General features: G+C 56.8%; 1 protein-coding gene across 1 annotated transcript in view; it reads right to left on the bottom strand.

Moving 5' to 3' along the window:
- Nucleotides 1-6561: 6561 nt before the first annotated feature.
- The window catches only part of KCNIP3 (potassium voltage-gated channel interacting protein 3), an 88163-nt gene continuing 78261 nt past the window's right edge, over nt 6562-16463 (bottom strand). Inside the window, exons 4-9 of the mRNA XM_029074270.2 lie at nt 16144-16213; nt 15671-15741; nt 10369-10476; nt 8545-8649; nt 8003-8065; nt 6562-7438 (exon numbers count right to left, since the gene is read on the bottom strand). Coding sequence (XP_028930103.1) covers nt 7391-7438; nt 8003-8065; nt 8545-8649; nt 10369-10476; nt 15671-15741; nt 16144-16213 — 465 coding nt within the window. The 3' untranslated portion in view covers nt 6562-7390. The remainder of the gene's footprint in view (nt 7439-8002; nt 8066-8544; nt 8650-10368; nt 10477-15670; nt 15742-16143; nt 16214-16463) is intronic.

Genomic DNA, 16463 nt, shown 5'->3' on the forward strand with positions numbered 1-16463 from the left:
CACTGTTCTAAGCGCAGGGGGAGATACAGGGTGATGAGGTTGTCCCACGTGGGGCTCAGATGAGGTCACTGAGGCACTGAGAAGTGAAGTGACTTACCCAAGGTCACACAGCTGACAATGATGATAACAATAATAATAATAATGTTGGTATTTGTTAAGCGCTTACTATGTGCCACGCACTGTTCTAAGCGCAGGGGGAGATACCGGGTGATGAGGTTGTCCCGCGTCGGGGGCTCACAGTCTTTATCCCCATTTTACAGATGAGGGAACTGAGTCACCGAGAGGTGAAGTGACTTGCCCTAGGCCACACAGCTGACAATAGTGATAATAATGAGGGTATCCGTTAAGCGCTTACTATGTGCCGACCACTGTTCTAAGCGCTGAGGGAGATACGGGGTGATGAGGTTGTCCCGCATGGGGGTGCTCACAGTCTTCATCCCCATTTTACAGATGAAGGAACTGAGGCACCGAGAAATGAAGTGACTTGCCCAAAGTCACACAGCTGACAGGTGGCGGAGCCGGGATTCGAACCTACGACCTCTGGCTCCTGAGCCCGTGTTCTTTCCGCTGAGCCACTCCGCTTCTCACAGAAGGAGAACATTGACAATTTCAGCCAATCTTCTCAAAAGTCAGTCCCTAATGAGATCTCTCGTCGTCTAAATGTTTGCGGATGGCTTCGTCAAGTCGGGAGTTCCATCCCGGCAAGCGTGAGCTGTCGATCCCCCACTCAGTCGACATTGTTCACTGGGCACTCTTCCGTGCGCCGGGCACTATAGGAAGCGCTTGGGACTGTGCAATACAGCAGACGCTTTCCTTGCCCTCGAGGAGCTTCCAGTCAGCTGGGGAAACAGACATTAAAATCAAGAACAGCAAGGGAAAATGGCAAAGGCCCGGCGGGTGCTGGGCTGAGCATTAAAGTGCTTGAGGGTGGAGAGCCAAATCACCACCATCCTCCCCGTCTCTCAAGCCGGTCACCTCGACACGATCCTTAACCGCTCTCTCGTTCACTTGCAACCCCCCTATTCAGTCACCAGATCCTGTCCGTTCTATGTTCACACACTCCCTGCCCTATGTGGAGCTCACGGTCTAAGCAGGAGCAAGAACAGATCTTGCAGAGGAGGAAACTGAAGCTCCGACAAGTGACTTACCCAGGATCCTTCGGCGGACAAGAACCTGGGATCAGCCAGGTCCTGTGACTCCCAAGCCCGTCCTCTTTCCACTAGGCCACTCTGCTTCTCACTAGGGCTTGGCACGGAGTAAGTGCTTGACAAGTATCGTTATTATTATAATTGTTACTCTCGCTATCATTACTTAATAATAATTATGATCCATGAGGTGAGATGTTTGAATATACAACAGGAAGAACGTGAATGACTCGTATCTACCTCAGCGCTTACAACAGAGCTTGGCACGTAGCAGACGCTTAACAAGTAACGCAATTATTATCCTTATTATCATTCTCCTTCTCTGGAGGTTTGTCGGGGGAAAGGGGTGCTTTCCACCCGAGGTAGCTCAGCCGGTAGCGCTTGTCTACTTCAGATCGCTTCAGGTACGAGCGTCCTATTAATCAATGCTACTTACTGAGCGTTTTAAATCCTAAACATCACTGTTCACGCCCCGCTCGGTCCCCTCTTCTGACGTTCTGTTCTCCAAGGAGCCTAGTTCCCTTACTGGTCTGGCTGGCACCCAGAGCCATTGTTTACTGGTCCACTGGCCAGGACTCTTTATGGGTGAGTCCCGCTCTCATTCTCCCTGGGTGCTACAGCTCCGTTCACACCCTCAGCGACACCATGGCGCCGTTTCTCCTGGTGTCGCTGGGATTAATGCTCTCCCATACTGGCCTGGTGGCTTGGGCGGTCTCCTTTCAGGGGCTTCGAGCCACCCCGAACCCCAGGCCCTGGTCACCAGGATATTTGGGTGAGGACCTGCCCTGTGTGCTGACCTCAGGGGCCCCCCCGCACCCCGGGGACTACCCCCTAGAGCTCTCAGTGGCTCTCCACTCTGCCTTTGGTGGGGCGGCGCCGGCCAGAGACAGGCCGAGAGGGAATACCGATCAGTTCCCGTCAGCCCCTGACAGCCAGTGGCCTACCTGGGGCCACCTGGCTATGGAAATCCCATGATGACTTGTTCTGGAATGCCAAGGAGGACGAGTAAAGGCCTCATGGCCAAGTGGAAAATATACAGGACTGGGATTCAGGATTCCCAGGTCCTAGTCCCAGTCCCACCACTTGCCTGATGTGTGACCTTGGGCAACTTAGTCGCTTAACCGCTCTGTGCCTCAGTTTCCTTAGCTAGAAAATGGGCACAAAATACCTGTTCTGCCTCCCTTTTGGACTGTAAGTTCCGGGAGGGACAGGGACTGTGTGTTTAGCCCAGTGCTTACCGGCATTATTATTTTCTGTCTCCCCACCGTGGCTGGGGCAGCCACAGTGCCGTGGTGTGGGTGGGTCTGGGGTATTCTTGGTTCCGGGACTCTCTGACTCTTCCTCAGCCCGCGGGGCTGCACGGATATGAGATGATCAGGTCGGAAAAATGGGAACAGCCCCATTTTAAAGATGAGGGAACTAGGGCACAGAGAACTTTAGTGACTCGCCTAAGGTCCCCTACCTGCCAGGCCCGAGCTCTTTCCGCTGGGCCGGGCTGCGGGTTTTCTCTGACAGCCGTAGGGGAAGGCTTGTGTCCCAACCTGTGCAGAGACCAGGGCCCAAACCAGTCTCCCCGTGGGTCGACCCGGGACTCCCCGGATACCCACCCCATGAGGGGCTCTGGACCAAACTGGTCCTGATCCAGCACGGATCTGGGGAATCAGTAGAGCTGAGTTTCTGCCCCTGACCTATGTGACTTGAGACAGGTCACTGCCTCCCTGACGTTCGGTTTCCTCATCTGGAAATTGGGGATAATAACCCCTTACCTCTTTCCACCTCACAATGGTTAGTGGATAAAATGAGATCATGGATATGAAATCACTTGGTGTTAGTTGATGTTACATTCAAGGCATTATTTGTACGCGGAGCGTAGATGGGACCGGACCTCGCCTGGGAGTGAAGAGGCCTATTTCCGTGTCTTATCGTAGGGTAGGGCCCTGTAAAATCCTGCTGGGGAATTTGCCAGCTCAAGGTCGATTCCAGTAACTCTCTGTTGCTCCCGAGAACTCTGGCTGGCACTACTGGGGCGAGGGCCCCAGCCGTCAGGAGACCAAGTTGTGGTTACACATTGCTGAGGAAGTAGGGACAAGAGGCAACCAGAAGTGGCCTCTTCTGAAAAGGATTTGCTAACCGGGCGGATGCAGCCTCTCCTGCATGACGAGTCACGTGCCGAGCACGGAGACCAGGCACGGGCCGGGGCATTGACCGCCGAGAGTCCAGAGGTCTTCGGGCAGGGAAATTCAGACGCCTCTGTTTCTTTTCAAGTTTATTTTATTAAAAATAGACCGGGGCTGGGTGTCATGAGACAACTGGGAGCGGGAACAAGGTCCCCAGGCCAGTGTGCTGGGGGTGGGACGGGGACCCCAGAGTAAAGGTGACCGCTAACCAGACATGCGACCCAGCGGGAGAGGGGTGGAGAGGGCTAAAGGCAAACGCTGGAAGGAGGAGGCTGGGGCGGGGGAGGGGGCTGGAGGAAAGGGTGAGGGTTGAGAAGTGGGGGGGAGACGAGAGGGAGAGAATGAAGGGAGGGGAGGAAGAAATGGAGGACCAGTCAAGCTGGATAAGCACAGAGAGCCCGCTTCAGGCTGAAGACCCCAGAGGGACAGTCAGCAGGACGGCCAGTGCTGGGCCCTGGGCTCTGGACGGTCTCACTGCTGGACTCTTGTAACCCCAGAACAGCCTTAGGGTGGAAGCGGGGGAGTTGGGCGCCCAGCTCCCTCGGCCGGGGACCGCTCCCGGGGGAGGGGGCGATGAGGGGCTTCTTCTGGGGTCGGGAGAGAAGAAACAGGGGGGCTCCATGGGCCCTGCAGGTCTGCAGACTGAGCCACGGAGAGAGGGTTGGCAAGATGCAGGAAGCGATGGAATGTTTTCAGTCGGAATGTTCTCTGATCCGCCCGTCCCCCACTGCCTTCTCTTCCTCCTCTTCCTCAAGCTTCTTGATCTAACTAGGGGGCTAAAAACCCTTCTTCCAGCCCCCCCTCCCCTCCCCCAGTTGCAGATCCCAGATTTCTGTTTGATGAGAGACCCTTGAAGCGGGGAGAGGGGAGCAGATAGTGGCCTTGTCCCGGAGCCGTGCAGCCAGCCCAGGGCCAGCTCGCTGGGAGGAGGGTGAGCTACCAGGAGGGTTTTTCCCCCCCAGCGAACAAGTGTGCTAGCTTTTGTAGATCTCCTTTGACTCAATAGCAGAGGACTGGGGGAAGCCAGGAGCCAATCGTCGGCCTAATGTAGACCTGCTGCATCCTTTTATTCCTTATGATACATTCTGGGCCTCTTTCCTCTGAGAGTCTCAGGAAGGGCTTGACTCATCTCCCTCATGCAATCCACTTGTTCAGCCTGTCACCAAATCCCGTCGGTTCATCCTTCCCAACGCGCTAAAATATGCCCACTCCTCTCCATCCCAACTGCTATGATGTTCATCTAAGTACTTATTCTAGTATCTTTTTACCGTAAGGTCGTTGAGGGCAGGGAATGTATCCACCACCTCTGTTGTATCGTAATCTCCCAAGTGCTTAATACAGTGCTCTGCACATAGTAAGTGCTTAATACATCCCACCGACTGATTGCTGCATCAGCCTCCTCGCTGAACTCCCTGCCTCCTTCCATACTTCATTCTGCTGCCCGGATCATTTTTCTACAGAAATGTTCGGTCCATGTTTCCCCACTCCTCGGGAACCTCCAGTGGTTGTTCATCCACGTCCTCATCAAACGGAAACTCCTTCCTCTTGGCTCTGAAGTAATCCAACACCTTACCCCCACCTACCTTACCTCCCTGATTTCCCACTACAACCCAGCCCGCGCGCGTCGCTCCTCTAATGCCAGCCTTTTCGCTGCATGATTGACTAACTGTACCTTGATCTTGTCTATCTCACCTCCAACCCCTCAGCCACATCCTGCCTCTGGCCTGGAACCCCCTCCTCTTTCACATCTGACAGACCATCGCTCTCCGCGTTTCGAAGCCTTAGTAAAAGCACACCTCCTCCACGAAGGCTTCCCCTACTAAGCCCTCATTTCCTCTTCTCCCACACCCTTCTGCATCACCCTAGCCCTTGAATTCGTGAACTTTATTCACTCCACCTTCAGCCCGACAGCACTCACGTACATTTCTCTAAGGTATTTATTTACTTTTACGTCAGTCTCCCCCTCTAGACTGTAAGCTCACTGTAGGGAGGGAATGTGTCTACCAACTCCGTTATATTGCACTCTTCCAGTGCTTAGTACAGTGCTCTGCACACGGTAAGCGCTCAATAAATATGACTGATTGATTGACTGCCCCCTCCAGCCCCATCTAACCTTGAACCAGGCGAAACCAGGATTTGGAACCCCCCGGACTCTTTCTTACTACCGATCTACAGCTGCTCTCTGAGTCTGCTCTCCCTGCCCTGGCTCCCTTCTCTGTCTGCCAGTCTGTCCCCCCATCCGTCTGCCTGTTGTCCATCTGACCGTCCATCTGCCTGTCGCCTCTCATTCCACAGTGCCATATCCGTCCCACAGAGGCCTCTGCCCCCGTCGGTAGGAGCTTGAAGAGCTTGGTCCCTGCCTGGACCCGTGGTCAGAATCGAGTGTCCAGGGGGTTTGTGCTTTTGGATCCTGATTGTGTCCGGGGTAGGAGTCAGATCCTGTTCCTCTGAGGAAAAGAGCAGGGATGGGACCAGGCTGTGAGGAACTCTGAGGGGCAGGAGGGATTCCTCCTCCCTGACCCTCTGCGGGTCCCTGGGCCGCGCTGGTGAGCTCCCTGGTGGGCTTTTGGGAAGACGTTGGGCACAGCTGCTGCGGCTGCTGCTGGCTAAATTTTCCCCCGGGGCATGTGTCTGCCTCTGGAACTGTTTGTGCTTTTCACAAGGGATAAGGGTGGGGTGCCTGGGCCTACCTCAGGGGAATCAGGTTTTCCCGTTCGGTAGAAACATGCCATCCTCCTCATCTCCTCCGGTGCCCGACCTGCGCTGCTCCATTAGCCGGTGCCCCCACCCGCCTCCCCCACCCCCCGCGCAGCTGCTTGACCTCTCTGGGCCAACAGACCAGCCGCACCCCGTGCCCCGCCTAGTCATATCAACTGCCTGCCCTCCCTGGGCCAAGGACCAGCCCCACTCCATGCCATTCCCTAGTCACGTTGACTAGATGCCCTCTCTGGGCCAACAGGCTAGCCCCACTGCACGCCTCCTCCTCACTGCCCGAACCCCTGTCCGAAACCTGAGTCGGGAATGGCCGCTCCCTTTTTTGGAGTGTGGAGGAAGACCCTCCCTGATGGGAGGTCTCAATGCCATTCACATATAGGTGTCAATATGAGAGTTTGGAAGGGGGTCCCCACTCTGAGCGTACGGGAGGAGGGGGCTCCTCCTCCTCTTGCTCAACAGCACACCTCGGTCCCTGAGTTGATAAAGCCTCCCCCTCCTCCTCCTTTCCCCCCTGCCCCCCCCCACCCCCTCCTCTCCAGGTGCAGGTGTTCATGCCGCCTGGACTCTTGAATGATTCGACTCCCCACGGGCCAGATAGGGTGTCTCAGTGGTGTCCAGCCCATTTCCCAGGGAATCAGCTCCAGGGCCGGAAGTCTGGGCCCTGCACCTTCCGGGGCCCTTGGCCAGATGCTTCCGAGGATCGGCCAGACTCCCACCCCATGTGGAATCACGGGACAGGAAGACAAGATGAACGGAAAGAGGCGGCGATGGGGAATCTGGAAGAGAAATGAGAAGCTTTCAGGGCTGGGAGGGCCCAGGGGTCTCCGCCCCTCTGAGCCCTGCCCCTCAGAGCCTGGAGATCACACCCCTGCCTAGCTGTACTCTGGGAGAGGAAGGGTCAGTCTCTTCTGGAGGTCATATTGTCCCTTTGGTCAGCCAGAGAACTGTCCTAGGCGGGGGCCCAGTTCCCCAATGGACACACCCGGCCGACACCAGAAGAAACCCCGAGTATTCCAGATCTTTGCCCATTTGACCCCAAGACCAGAACTTCTGTTGTGCAGTGGACCGGTGTGACTTACTGTCCACCGACCATGAGGGAGAGATCTTTCCCACCTCCTCCTCCTCCGACAAACCCCATCCCACATCCTCTCCCTTTCGGTCTGTCTCAGTCACTTAGTCTCTGGCTCGCCCTTTCCATCCCCAGCGGTCCCCCGGACGTGTGCGTCTGGAGCAAACTTTTTGAACAGTTTTGTTTTTCCTTGAAATCTATAAAAACTGTTTCTGGTGGTGGCGGTGGCCGGCGGCAGCGCAGCCATTTCGACGGAGCCCCGGGAAGGTTGGGCCGCGGCGCCTCTAGATCACGTTCTCGAACAGCTGCATTGAGCTCATGATGTTCTCGTCCTGTGACAGGAATGAGAGAAAAAGCGGGGAGTGGTGAAACTGCGGGGGGCCGGGCACTGTTCCCCACGGCCACCCTCGCTGGCGAGAAAGCTCAGGGGGGCGGGCCCCCCAAACCAACGACTGTGCTGGTGACGGGGGGCAATCTGTCATCGATGAATGAGTGAATGAGTGAAGGAAGGTGAGTTTTCGATGGAAGATGAGGCTGCTGGCCGTGAGGACTCATGGATGTCCTTGCATCCTTGCCTAACTGGGGTGGTCACCAGGCTCCTTTTCAGGTCCCGTGCTTAGATTCCGTGACAGCGTCAAACTACCGCTCTCTCTCTCTCCCTTTCTCCCTCACAAACACGCACTCTCAGAAGCCCGCAGGCCCCAGGAACAGAACTCGGTCGAGCCACGCCTGGCCTGACCCAGGCTGTTTCCAGCCTCACAGAGTGGAGAGGGAATGGGTGAGAGGGCTAAGCCCTGGGGTGGAGGAGGCACGAGGGTCGGGGAGGTGGTGAGGAGCGTGGCGTCAGGTTCAGGAGGACCCTTGGAAGGGAGGAGGTCGGGAGACGAGAAACTCACCTTTTGACAAGTCTCCAGAAACTCCTCCATTGTAACCACTCCATCCTGATTCCGGTCCATTTTCTGCAACACAAACGCCCGCGGCCTGGGATCGTGGCCCCTCCGGGATGGAGGAGGCCCGAGCGGGGGGCTCCAGAGTGGGCTTTCCCAGCTGTTGGCTGGGGCTGGGTCAGTCCCTCCCCTGGAAGGGGCCAGCTGGGCTTCAGGCTCAGGACCTCGTGGGTAGAAGGCTCCTCCCCAGCCACACAGAGTTTACGCACAAAAGTGCCTGCAGTGTTTTCTCTCTCCCTCTCTCTCGGACTCTCCTTTCTCCTTCTCCTGCCCCCAGCCCAAGCCACCAGGGTTTCTACCTGCCCCGGGTGCCCCTCCCTCTAAAGTTCCTGGCTGTATCTTCACTCCCCTCTCCCCAGTTAGCCTGTCTCCGCCTCCAGATCTATTTTCCCAGCTAGCTTTTCTCTCCACTGCCTGACTGCAGGGAGGGCTGCCTCCCCTCTCCCCCCACCCCCACCGGCTCATAGGCGTCCTTTCCACGGGGACGTTACCTGGAAGAACTTCTCCACGTGCTCCAGGGGGGCATCATCCCTCAGAATGGGGAAAGTGTGGCGACCCATCATGTCGTAAATGGACTTCATGATAGCCAGCATCTCCTGAAGGGAGGAGGAGGGAGAGGAGGAGGATGGAAGTGAAGCTAGGGGACCCCCTGAGGCTCTGGGGAGGGGGAGGTCCCCTCGAAGAGATGCCCAAGCCAAGGACTCTTCCCTCGAGCGGGGTTGAGAGCGGCTTCTCTGGCTGTGGCTCTGGAGTTACTGGTCTTAATAATGGTATTTTTTATTTGTAATGGCATTTGTTAAGCGCTCACTGTGTGCCAAGCACTCTGCCACGCACAGGAGTGGAACTCTGCACGTAGTAGGTGCACAGTAAATTCCACTGCTGATGATGATTCAGGGTGATCAGGTCATTCGAGAATTTTCTTGGTTGTTTCACGTCCCAGGGTCTGTCCTTCTCCCACTTTAAGGCTGCGAGTTCCCTGGAAGTCAGGGATCGGGTGTGAGTCAACAGCCCTGGCTTTCCGGCACCTGGGACGGGACTTGGCCTAAAGCAAGCGATTGGCAAACATCAGAAATAATGAGAGCAAAAGAAGCTCAATAGCGGTAACAACTATGATCCCAATATCCATACTAATAACGGGCCCTGCTACAAACCCCTCATGGGGGCAGAACAATCCCAATAGCGATAACGACGATAATTTCGATATCGGTATAAATAACGGGTTCTGCTCCCGAGGGCTAGCGGTCAGGGAGGCTCACACCCTCTCTCGGCTACAGGGGGTGCCTGTGGGCTGCGGAAGGAATAGGCCACAGGCAGAGAACCGGCTCGTTCGCCAAAGCCAGCAGGCCCCCCGAGCCCAGGCCGAGGGATTGGCCGAACTAGGCCCAGCCCCGCTGCAGAGTTCTCTCCCCGGCGGCTGGGCCGGACCTGGCCGCGGGGGGTGACGTCCCGGGAGGCGTAGAGATGTGGTCCCCCTTAGAAGTCTGGCTCCCTCCGAGTCTTAGATACGAGATTTGGGCCCCGCACACGAGGCGTCCCCATCCCCTCCCTCCACCCAGGCTCTTTTTGAGCTCCCCTGACCAGCCCCACTACCCCTATGGGCTTTCCTGACCCCTTGCTGACTTGTCTGGGGCCTGCTGGAGGGCAGAGGAAGAAGGAGGGGGGCCCGAAACCCAGCCCACCTGACCCCAGGGCCCTCTTCCAGTCAGCGGTACTTGTTGAGCACTTACTGAGTGCCGAGCACTGAATCGAGCACTCGGAAAAGAGTAAAATACAACAGAGTTGGCGGGCACCATCCCTGCCCGCAGGGACCTTCCAATCTAGATGACGGTCTCCCCCTCTAGACTGTGAGCTCACTGTGGGCAGGGAATGTGTCTGTTTATTGTGATATCGTACTCTCCCAACCGCTTAGTACAGCGCTTTGGTTCATTCATTCCTTCGTATTTATTGAGCGCTTACTGTGCGCAGAGCACTGTACCAAGCGCTTGGAAAGTACAATCCAGCAACAGATAGAGCCAATCCCTACCCAACAACGGGCTCGCAGTCTAGAAGGGGGTGACAGACAACGAAAGGAAACAAGTAGACGGGAACCGAGAGCTTTCCGCACAGTAAGCGCTCGGTAAACGCGCCCGAATGGAAGAGTGAATCTAGAGTCCTGTGGGGTCCGTAGACACCCTCACCGGTTCCAAATCCCACTCAGGGCTCCCCGGGCTCCTCAGCCGCTCTCCCTCCCCGCTCCTCGAGCCTCCCCCACCATCCCTGCCACTGCAGCCCCGTCGCCCCCGGCACCAGCACAAACCGCAGCCCGTCTGGGTCACCTCCTTCGTGATGTATCCGTCCTTGTTAATGTCGTACAGATTGAAGGCCCATTTCAACTTCTCATGGACTGTGCCGCGCAGCAGGACGGAGAGGCCGACCACAAAGTCCTGCAACCAGAGCAGCGAGGAGGCCGGGGGTCACGGAGGCGCCCGGTCTCGCCCCCCGACCCAGGTTGCTTTGCCTGGGAGCAGAGGCCAAATGGCCAGTGGAGCCCAAGGGCAGGGTGGGGAGATAGACTGGCAGGCAGAGAGCTCTGCCCACCTTCCCGACAAGTCAGCAATGTGGGAGCCAGGCTGAGGGCTGGCAATCAGTCTTATCAGTGAATGCTTTCTACGTGCAGAGCACTGCGCTAAGAGCTTGGAGCATCATACTAAGTGTTTTGGGGCATTATAGTAAGTGTTTGGGGCACTGCCAGGTATGGCCCCTAAGCCAGCACCCCTGGAGCCCCTCGATTACAGCCAGGACCCAACTCGATGGGTGGCAAAGGGCTCCCCAGTCAATTAATGTATTTATTGAGTGTTCGCCGTGTGCTGAGCACTGGACTAGGCGCTTGAGAAAGTACAGCAGAGTCGGTAGACACGATCCCTGCCCACAAGGAGCTTACAGCCTAGACGGGGAGACGGACTTCAAGATAAATTACGGACAGGTACGTAAGTGCTGGGGGACTGGGGGTGGGATGGATATCAAGGGCTTAAAGGGTACGGATCTGAGGGCAAGTAGGGGAAAAGAGGGCTTAGTCGGGGAAGGCCTCTTGGAGGAGACGTGATTTTAGGAGGGCTCTGGAGGTGGAGGCGGCGGTGGTCTGTAGGCAACAGAGGAGGAGGGAGTTAAAGGCAGGAGGTGTCCTCTCTCCCCTCTCTGTCCCCTGAGCAAACTCCTTCAGGAAGAGTCAGGGAGTACGTGAAAAGGAAAAAAAGGGAAGAGAGAGGAGGGAAAGGAAAAATGAGAAGAGGAGGGGAAAAACCGCGTGGGACAAAGAAGACGTGTGGCCTGGTAGAAGGAACGTGGACCGGGGAGTCAGGAGACAGGCCTGAGTTCTTATTTTGGTTCTGCCATCTCCCTGTTGCGTGACCATGGGCAAGTCAACGGACTTCACTGGGCCCGAGTTTCCACATCTGTAAAATGGGGATTCACCACCTGTTTTCCCTCCCTCGTGGACTGTGAGTTCCCTGCGGGAGAGGAACGGTATTGGATCGGATTACTGTGTACCTACCTCAGTGCTTGGCACATTGTAAGTGCTTAACAAATGGCACGAGAAGAGGGAAGAGATGGGAAAGGAGAGAGGGAGGGGGGAGAGAGAGGGAAAGAGGGAGGGAGAGAGGGAGAGAAAGAGCGGAAAGAGAAGGAGAGAGAGAGAGCAAATCTAATGCTAACCTTCTCACTGAGACTAGATCTCGCCTACCTCGACGCCAACCCCTCACCCACATCCTGGCACGCCCTCCCTCCTCAAATCCGACAGACAGTTACTCTCTCCCCGCTTCACAGCCTTATTGAAGGCACATCTCCTTCAGGGGGCCTTCCCTCACTAAGCCCACCCTTTCCTCTTCTCCCACTCCCTTCCGCGTTGCTCTGACTTGCTCCCTCTGTTCATCCCTCTTCCCAGCCCCGCTTCACTTACGAACATATCTGTAACTTATTTCTTTATATTAATGTCTGTCTCCCCCACTCTAGTCTCTAAGCTCGTTGTGGGCAGGGAATGCGTCTGTTTATCGTTGTACAGTACTCTCCCAAGCTCTGCACACAGGAAGTGCTCAATAAATACGAATGAACTGAATGAATGACGACGCGAAGGTCAAAGTGCCGGGGAGACACGGGATAACGGGACCCAAACTAAATGTTGAATGGGTCTGGAGCTTTTATTTCCCCAAAGCTCTTTGATATCAGTTATTTCCCTCCATCGTTAAAACATCCCCCGAGTAGGGAGAACAGCCGTCTTATCCCCGTTTTACGGATGAGGCAACAGGAGCACGGAGAGGTTGTGATTTGCCCAAGGTGTCGGCCCAGAGGCCCTGTCCTAGGCACTGAGGTGGCCACAAGCAAATCGGGTTGGACACAGTCCCCGTCCCACACAGGGCTCACAGTATGAATCCCCATTTTACAGTCGATGAAACCGAGGCACAGAGAAGCGAGGCGACTTGCCCAAGGTCACACAGGAGACAAGCGGTGGAGCCGGGATCAGAGCCCAGGTCTTCCTGACTCCCAGGCCCGCGCTCCGTCCGCTAGGCCACCCTGCTTCTCTTAAGGCCCGAGGCCCCTCCCCGCTCCCCACGTCTTGGGGCCGAGGGCTGTGTCATGCAGGAAGGGTAGGGAGGAGAAGGGGAGGGGAAGAGAGAGCGGGAGCAGGAAGATTTCGTATCGACCCGCAGCCTTCTCCCCGTCCCGGCAACCTATCCAATTACAGATGGAGAAACGGAGGCTCGGCGAGACTCAACCCCTATGGCTGACTCTCTGCTGGCCGTGCCCTCTCGCCGTTTACCCGGACGGGGTGGGAGCAATAGCTCCTCGGAGCCCCCGTGCCGCTCGCCGTCACCGCTAGCCCGGAGATCTGAGCTCCCACATTCTTTCGGCGTCTTTCCCGCCGGCTGCCCTTGACCCTCCTCTGGGGCCCGAGATGGAAGCGGCGTCGACGGGGAGGGGCCCAGGGAGGATCGCCTGGTGTTGCGGTTTGGGCCAGAGCTATTTCTAGGCCCAGAGGCCGGAGCGGGGGGCGTGGGGGTGGGGAGGAGGGGGTGGGAGCGGCAGTGGAGGCCGGGGGACCGGCCGGGCGGGGGGACGGGCACCTCCCTGTGGGGCCCCAACGGAGCCCATCCCCTCACCGCAGCTCACAACCGCCCTGGACTCAGCCTCGGCCTGCTCGGCTGCTTCCTCTCTCCCACGGTCCTCTTTGTTACCCCGTGTGTCCCCCCCCCCCCGGCCACGCACGTACGACTCAGCGGACACCCCCACCCAGCAGACGCACGCACAGCAGAGACACGGACCCCCAACATGCCCACACACAACAATCACACGCATACACGCACGGTAGAGACGCGCACGTACTCACCCAGATACGTACAGTCATATTTATTGAGCATCTACTGTGCGCAGAGCTCTGTGCTACACAGTCGGAAGAGTAGACGGACCCACTCCTCACCCACGGTGAGTCTACAGTCTAGAGGAGCGCTTACGGCAAACGGCGGATGCACGCCGCACGTGCATACAGCTGTGCCTCAGTTACCTCATCCGTAAAATGGGGGTAATAATGCCGGCATTTGTTAAGCGCTTACTACGTGCCGAGCACCGTTCTAAGCGCTGGGGTAGATACAGGGTGATCGGGTCGTCCCACGTGAGGCTCACAGTTAATCCCCATTTTACAGAGGAGGTAACTGAGGCCCAGAGAAGTGAAGTGACTTGCCCACAGTCACACAGCTGGCAAGTGGCAGAGCCGGGATTCGAACCTCTGACTCCGTGCCCTTTCCACCGAGCCACGCTGCTTCTCTGTGAGCCTCACGTGGGACCACCTGACTACCCCGTATCTACCCCAGGGCTTAGAACGGTGCTCTGCACAGAGTAAGCGCTTAACAGATACCAACATTATTATTAGTATTATTACAGTAAAAATACACACATCCAGCAGAGCAAGCGCATACATATTCACGCATAGTAAACTGAGTTGCAACCCGGCAGAGAGTTGCAGCACGGCCAGAGCCCGGGCCTGGGAGTCATGGGCCATGGGTTCTAATCCCGGCTCCGCCACTCGTCTGCTGCGTGACCTCGGGGAAGTCACTTGATTTCCCTGTGCCTCAGTTACCTCATCTGTAAAATGGGGATTAAGACTGTGAGCCCCACCTGGGACAACCTCATTACCCTGTAATGTCCCAATCTGTTGCCGATTTGTACATTCCAAGCGCTTAGTACAGCGCTCTGCACATAGTAAGCGCTCAATCAAACACTGTTGAATGAATGTATTCCCCCGCCCCCAGCACTAAGAACAGAGCTTGGCACATAGTAAGCACTTAACAAATACCATAATAATTATTATTTTTAATAATAATAATAAACGCACCCTCACTAGATACACATATCACACGTATACACCCAGCAAATACACACATAGAGTAGACAAACCCAAAAGGCAGACGCGCACACACACACACACACACAGAAGACCTAGTCACAGCCTACCCAGTAGCCGCATTCATATAACCTGCCCAGCAGATGCATACACGGGGTAGACAAGCTCACACAAAGGACACAGTTTTAGTGGACACACAGTGGACGGATGCGCAGATAAAACACACGCTTATGGACAGATGAGTCCACAGCTAACAACCGATCAACCGACGGTATTTACTGAGTACCGCGGAGCACGGTCCTAAGCACGGTAAAACGGAGTCGGGAGACGGATTCCCTGACCTCGAAGAGATTACGGTCTAGAGGGGGAGAGCGGAGCCGACGCGCAGTGGACACAAGCGACAGATGCGCGCAGCAAACACACAGAGCACACACAGCTGACACACATATAGCCGTCAGACCGTAGAAACATACACACATAATAATAATAATGTTGGTATTTGTTAAGCGCTTACTACGTGCAGAGCACCGTTCTAAGCGCTGGGGTAGACACAAGGGAATCAGGTTGTCCCACGTGGGGCTCACAGTCTTAATTCCCATTTTACAGATGAGGTAACTGAGGCACAGAGAAGTTAAGTGACTTGCCCACAGCCCCACAGCTGACGAGTGGTGCAGCCAGGATTCGAACCCATGACCTCGGACTCCAAAGCCCGTGCTCTTTCCACCGAGCCACATGATGACACGTATAAGGTAGACGAGCGCACACAGCTGACACACACGGTCACACAGACATCTGCACACATAAGGTAGGCAATGGCACATAGCTGCCACACTCGGTTGACGGACATATAACAGTCACACAGTAGACACACGGACCCACAACGCACATAGGGTAGACAGGTGCACGCCGCCGACGCGTACAGCCGTCCATCAATCGATCGGTCAGTAGACACACGTGAGGGTTCACAAGCTCACATAGCCGACACACCTAGAGCTCGTGAACCCAACACACACACAGAGTAGACAAGCCCACACAGAAGACGCGTATCTCGCGGTCACGCAGTCGACCCACGCCCCAGAAGCCCCCGCGCAGCAGACACGTGTGGACTCATTCCCACTGCTGTCTAGCCCGTGGACCCCTTCCCAGGGGTCTCAGGTCGGGGGTCTTGGGGAAAGGCAGCGCCGCGGGCTCTGGGCTCGGGGGACAGTTCCGTCCGGTGGGCAGCCCATGGGGCCGGGAGGACCCACCTCGAAGTGAATGGCCCCGTTGCCGTCTGCGTCAAAGGCGTTGAAGAGGAAATGGGCGTACATGGTGGCGTCTGTGAGGAGAGGGAGAGGGTCAGTCCAGGTCACAGTGGGGCCGCGGGCCGGGGCCTGCAGTGGCCCCAGCGGGCCTGGAGGGGAGGGCGAGGGAGGGGACACTGAGGCCCGGAATCGGGGTCTGCGGGGGCTCCCGGCTGCGGAGGGTGGCTCCAGTCCCCCGAGGGCCAGGGCCTCCTCGCTCTGCCGTGCCACCAGCCGGGGGCAGGGGACTCCGAAGCCGTTCTCTAGAGTCCCCGGCCTGATGACGCCCACCTGGTCAGGGAGGGGCTTCCCAAAGTGGCAAGGGGCCACAGCTGTGGCCATATCACCCCGAGGGGACACCTTCCCCCCCCCGGGCCCCGCAACCAGGCCCATCCTACCCGAAGAGAGGAGCCGGGGGACAGGGCAGGCCAACTCACCTCCCTGAGGGAAGAACTGGGAGTAGATGAGCTTGAAGGTTTCTTCGTCTACCAGGCCGGTAGGGCATTCCTGCGGGAAGGAGGAGTTGTGGGTCGCGGTGGCCCGGCCCGGCTCACCCTTCCCCGGCCGCTCCCTGCAGGAGCTCACCTCCTCTTCCGTGACCTGCGGCATCCCGGCTGACCTGTGACCTATCCCCTCTGACCCAGTGGTCCCCCCGGCTCCCCGTCGGGTGCTTCCGTCCTGTGGAAGCCTCCGTAACCCTTTTATTTATCATAAATCTGGTCTCACTGGGTATACGTGTGTGTGTTTTTAGGGTATT

This window comes from Ornithorhynchus anatinus, chromosome 10 (genome assembly GCF_004115215.2).
Source record: "Ornithorhynchus anatinus isolate Pmale09 chromosome 10, mOrnAna1.pri.v4, whole genome shotgun sequence".
Classification (NCBI taxonomy): Eukaryota; Metazoa; Chordata; class Mammalia; order Monotremata; family Ornithorhynchidae; genus Ornithorhynchus; species Ornithorhynchus anatinus.